The sequence below is a fragment of the Aegilops tauschii genome, chromosome 6 (assembly GCF_002575655.3).
Source record: "Aegilops tauschii subsp. strangulata cultivar AL8/78 chromosome 6, Aet v6.0, whole genome shotgun sequence".
NCBI lineage: Eukaryota > Viridiplantae > Streptophyta > Magnoliopsida > Poales > Poaceae > Aegilops > Aegilops tauschii.
This window is the reverse complement of record NC_053040.3, coordinates 497,446,015-497,452,029: the sequence shown is the minus strand read 5'-3', so window position 1 is coordinate 497,452,029 and position 6,015 is coordinate 497,446,015. Positions and strand designations below refer to the sequence as shown.

General features: G+C 56.9%; 1 protein-coding gene across 1 annotated transcript; it reads left to right on the top strand.

Moving 5' to 3' along the window:
• The first annotated feature begins 2,923 nt into the window (after positions 1–2,923).
• LOC109776268 (cation/H(+) antiporter 19-like) lies at positions 2,924–5,545 on the top strand. Its single transcript, XM_073500744.1, has one exon. The coding sequence runs from the start codon at positions 2,924–2,926 to the stop codon at positions 5,543–5,545; it is 2,622 nt and encodes an 873-aa protein (XP_073356845.1).
• Positions 5,546–6,015: the final 470 nt, after the last annotated feature.

The following is a 6,015-nucleotide window of genomic DNA, read 5'->3' as shown; positions in this document are numbered from 1 at the left end:
CTACGGGTTCGAGAACTATGTAGACATGACCGAGACACATCTCTAGTCAATAACCAATAGCGGAACCTGGATGCTCATATTGGCTCCTACATATTCTAAGAAGATCTTTATCGGTCAAACCGCATAACAACATACGTTGTTCCCTTTGTCATCGGTATGTTACTTACCCGAGATTCGATCGTTGGTATCCTCATACCTAGTTCAATCTCGTTACCGGCAAGTCTCTTTACTCGTCTGTAATGCATCATCCCGTAGCTAACTCATTAGTTACATTACTTGCAAGGCTTATAGTGATGGGCATTACCGAGAGGGCCCAGAGATACCTCTCAGAAACACGGAGTGACAAATCCTAATCTCGATCTATACCAACTCAACAAACACCATCGGAGACACTTGTAGAGCATCTTTATAATCACCCAGTTACGTTGTGATGTTTGATAGCTCACTAAGTGTTCCTCCGGTATCCGGGAGTTGGATAATCTCATAGTCATAGGAACATGTATAAGTCATGAAGAAAGCAATAGCAATAAACTCAACGATCATAGTGCTAAGCTAACGGATGGGTCTTGTCCATCACATCATTCTCTAATGATGTGACCCCGTTCATCAAATGACAACACATGTCCATGGCTAGGAAACTTAACCATCTTTGATTAACGAGCTAGTCAAGTAGAGGCATACTAGGGACACTCTGTTTGTCTATGTATTCACACATGTACTAAGTTTCCGTTTAATACAATTCTAGCATGAATAATAAACATTTATTATGATATAAGGAAATATAAATAACAACTTTATTATAGCCTTTAGGGCATATTTCCTTCAACCACTGCCTTGTTGAAGAGGACCGACGTCATCGTCGAGAAACTTATGGACGAGAATGCCATGCTGCGCATCGAGCGCAGAAGGCTGGTGGAGGAATTTGTGGATGCTCTCAAGCAGCATCTTGAGGACACTGAGACCGAAAGGTCGAGCCTAGCATATGCATAGAAGAATTATGTCCTTGATACACCGCTAGGTGACGGACCTATTGCAGGAGCAGATGCAGACGTTATGAACTTTTGGCAAGCTTGGTATGATGACTACTTGATAGTTTGGTGCGCCATGCTTTATGGCTTAGAACCGGGACTTCAAAAACGTTTTGAATGCCATGGAGCATATAAGATGTTCCAAGAGAACAGTGTTGTGCTTAACATGCCTTTATATGTACTCATGCAGGACAATATTGAGAACAGTGTTGTTTCCCTGACCGGTAACGCCAGGTCGGTAGTCCTGACCGGTAACGCCTGGTTGGTAGTCCCTGACTGGTAACGCCTGGTCGGTAGTCCCTGACCATTAACGACTGGTCGATAGTCCCTGAACGTTTACGCCTGGTCGGTAGTCCCTGACCGGTAACGACTCGTCTGTACTCCTTGACCGGTAACGCCTGGTCCGTAGTCCCTAACCATTAACGACTCGTCGCTGACCGGTAATGACTCGTCTGTACTCCCTGACCGGTAACACCTGGTCCGTAGTCCCTGACCGTTAACGACTCATCGCTGACCGATAACGCCTGGTCGGTAGTCCCTGACCGGTAACGCCTGGTCGGTAGTCCCTGACCGGTAACACCTGGTCGGTAGTCCCTGACCGGTAACGCCTGGTTGGTAGTCCCTGACCGGTAACGCCTGGTCGGTACTCATGCAGCGTCGGACTGCACATATTGACAGTATAATTTTTCCCGCATGGGCTGGGCACCATGGCTGCTTTTTCCCTCGACTCCCTTCCATGGTTAGCTAGTTGTTAAAGAAGAAAAAAGTGTCCCTCGCGGTTGGAACCCTAGCCGCCGCCAGGGGAGACCGATCTTCCAACGCCAATCTCCGGCGCCTCCCCTTCACCGGCGACCTCGGTCGTCGGTGGTGAGGGGGGTCGCCGGATCCACGCGTGTGGATCGCTTTTACTCTCTCGTAGTCTAGGTTTTTAGGTTGTTCATCGTCTTTGCTTCGGCGGCGACGATGACAATGCTGAATAAAGATTCTTCGGATCCTTCCTTGAGGAGGCCATCGGTCCTATGGTTGGGGATGGATTTGGAAACCAGCCTGTTCAAGTAAGGATGGCGTGGCGGCGGCGGCATCCTCGTGGTGGACCTGTGTCCTCGGGCTCCGCCGCTGCGACGGCGTTTGCTCCAGCGTCGGCGCGGAGCTTGGGAGGTAGTCCATAAGCGGATGCAGATTGTGGTCTGCATCAACGACATGTGGAAGACGGAGCATGTGCTGAGCTCGTGGTTCGTGGATGGCAGATATGGTTTCCTCCGGCGTTTTAGTCGTGGTGGGGTGCCAGATTTGGAGTTCGATGGCGTGTCCGGGGTGTTGCCCCGTTCTGATTCGTTCAACGGTAAGGGCTTCACTTTTAGTGAGCCACCTTGAAGGTCCGCAAAGCTGCATATCAGCGATGGAGCCGCGTCGAGCTAGGGTGAGGAGGTGATTCGTCATTCTTTTCTTCGGTGGCTGCTGTGGTGGTGCCGGAGGCAGCTGACGTGTGTTGGTGTCAAGCTCAGAGATGTTTTGCTATCTTTTTAATTTTGTCATGTCGGTCTTTACGTGACTTGTACTTTGTTCTTTATGATATGAATGAGACACGTATTACCACGCAATAAAAAGAAAAAAAAATGACTGCTACAGTCACCTGACATCTAGCAACAAAGATGTGCAATGAATTTATCAAGTGCGTTTATTTTATTTTATTTTGCACTTTTTATTACTAAAATGGTGGATGGATGGAGGAGGCGAGCATGCATGCATGCACGGTACGTACGTGCCGTCCATCCAATCCATCCACCCATATATAGCAATCGCCAAGCTCGTCGCCGGAGTTTGGCCGGCCGGCCGGCCACCTTCCATCCATCCAACGACGACGACGACGAATTAAACCATTACATCACAGGAGGATGGAGTCCGGCGTGGAGTGCGCGGACGTGGTCCACGGCGACTACTTCATGGGCGGCATGATGGTGATCAACGGCCTCATGGCCCTCGTCCTCCTCCTCTCGGGCCTCTTCCACTCCTTCCTCCGCCGCCTCGGCCAGCCCAGCATCATCTCCCACATCCTCGCCGGCGTCGTCGTCGGCCCCACCTTCCTCGGCCGCGCCGTCGACCTGCGCCGCCTGGGCATGCAGAACGCCGGCAGCGCGCTGGGCGACACCATCTACTACCTCCGCATCATCTTCATGTTCTTCCTCGGCCTCGAGATGGACCTGCGCTACCTCCGCCACAACCTGCGCCGCTCTCTCCTGCTCGCCTGCGGCGGCTCCGCCATCAGCTTCCTCCTCGCCGTCGCCGCGGGGCCCTTCTTCTACGGCATGCTCCACCCAAGCTTCGCCGCCACCTTCCATCCCCAGAAGCTCTACGCCTCCACCGCGCTCTTCATCCTCGTGCTCACCAGCACCGCCTCCCCGGTGCTCATCCGCATCGTCACCGAGCTCAAGCTGACCACCTCCGAGACCGGCCAGCTCGCCATCGGCGCAGCCTTCGCCACCGACATCGCCAGCCTCACCGCCATCAGCATGATGGTGGTGAACCCCACCATCTTCGGCCACGACGGCAAGCCCCTCCCGTCGCGCTCCTCCTCTTGCTCCATGCAGTTCCTCCTCTTCCTCTGGATGGCGCTGGTGGTGTGCGTCGCCGTGGGCGTGGCCGTGAGGGCGGCCAGGCTGATCAACCGGATGAAGTGGGGCCGGCAGTACGTGAGCAAGTACGAGCTGCTGGGCATGCTGCTGCTCATCGTGGGCCTCTCCCTGGCGGTGCAGTTCATGGGGTACAGCGCCTCCATGGCCGCCTTCCTCATCGGCCTGGCGGTGCCGCGCGAGGGGCCCCTGGCGCGCACGCTCGTCGACCGCCTCACCTACCCGGTGCACCAGATGGTGATGCCGCTCTGCTTCGGCGCCATCGGCGCCAGGCTCGACTTCGCCGAGATCGGGCGCTTCACGGCCACCCAGTTCGCCTTCGCCGTGGCGTTCACCACGGCGGTGAGCTCCGCCGGGAAGGTGGGCGGCACGGTGCTGGTGGGGCGGTGGCTGGGCATGTCGGCGCGGGAGGCGCTGGTGCTGGGGTTCCTGCTCAACGTCAAGGGCTACTCGGACATCCTGGCCATCAACTTGGCGGACAAGAGCAACGTGTGGGGCGACACGGCGCAGGTGGTGCTGGTGGTGGCGTCCATCGTCAACACCTTCATGGCCGGGCCGGCGTCGGCGGCCATCGTCCGGCAGCAGCGGCGCGCCTTCAAGTACCGCTCGCACTGCCTGCAGGAGCTGCGGCTGGAGCAGGAGCTGCGGGTGCTGGTGTGCGTGCACGGCGCCGGCGGCGTGCAGGCCATGCTGACGCTGGCGGAGCTGTCCAAGGGCAGCAGCGCGCCGGTGGCCGTCTACCTGCTGCACCTGGTGGAGCTGCAGACGGCGCGCAAGTACGCCATCACGCACCTCTACAACAACCAGTCCTTGGACTCCAAGGAGGAGGAGGAGGAGGACGCCCGGTGGGGCTACTCGTGGGAGATGGAGCAAGTGACGGCGGCCGTGCACGCCTTCAGCACCTACGACGCCGCCGTGCCGGTGCCGGTGCGCCAGATGACGGCCATCTCCAGCCTGGCGTCCATGGACGAGGACGTGCGCAACGGCGTGGAGGACGCGCGGGCGTCGCTGGTGATCGTGCCGTTCCACAAGGAGCAGCGCTACGACGGGCGCATGGTGTCGCGGCGCGGCGGGGACGGGCGGCGGCAGCTGAACCAGCGCATCCTGCAGCGCGCGCGGTGCACCGTGGGGATCCTCGTGGAGCGGCGCCTCCCCAGCATACCTGGCATCAGCGCCGCGCCGACGCCGATGCCAGAGCGAGACCTCGACCTCGACCACGACCACGACCTCGAGGAGGAGAGCGGCCGTGCTTCGGTGCAGCAAGAAGAAGAAGCGATGCACCAGGTGGTGGCGGTGTTCCTGAGCGGTGCGGACGACCGGGAGGCGGTGGCGTACGCGACGCGGCTGTCGGCGCACCCGTCGGTGAGCGTGTCGGTGTCCCGGTTCATGCTGCCGGAGGAGTCGCGGACGAGGATGAGGATGTCGGAGGAGGAGGCGGAGGACGAGGAGTTCATGGCGGAGGTGCGCGCGCGGTTCGTGTCGCCGGGGCAGGTGACGTACACGGAGCGGTACGTGAGCAACGGGGTGGAGACGCTGGAGTCGCTAAGCTCGATGGTGGGGGAGTGCTCGCTGTTCGTGGTGGGGCGGGGTGGCGGCGAGGGCGGAGGCGGGGCGGCGAGGAACACGATGACTCGGGGCATGGCGGGGCTGGAGGTGGAGGAGGAGGAGTGCCCGGAGCTGGGCGCCATCGGGGAGGTGCTGGCGTCGGACGACTTCTTGGGGTGCTCCGCGTCGGTGCTGGTGCTGCAGCAGCACAAGCTGCACCGGAGGATGAGGACCTGGAAGCAGAAGCAGCAGCAGTCGCACTCCCAGTCCCAGCACGGCGGCGGCCGCGCCTTGCCCTTCCCCGACGAAGACGACGACATCTTCGACTGGAATTATGACTAGACTAGAGTGTAGAGATGCAGAGTAGCTAGCTAGAAAAATACGTACTGTACTAGTACACGTAGAAGAATTAGGAGATACACACGCACAAACACACAAGTAGGCAGGCATGTAATCGATAGTACAATTGTAATCAGGATTGATTGCAAAGACTGGTTTACCTCTTATGTTAGGTGGGCATTTGTGACACGTACGGTTTACCCCATTTCACAGCAATTCCAGCCCGTAGATATTTAGAGCAATTTAGCTAAATTTCAGTCAGCTGAATTTTTGTTTTGTGGTCAATCGATTTTCTGGCCCTTGGATTGTGCTTTAAGATTTGTGTAGTTTTACTTTTTTCTGTCATGTTTTGCTGGTGGTATTGGGCTGTTTGGATTCGATTGACACCTATTTTGCGTCAGTCGATTTTGCTCTTGGGCTGAATTTTGGTGTGTCCATGCTTTTTTTCCCATGTGTATGTTTTTGTTTTCTGC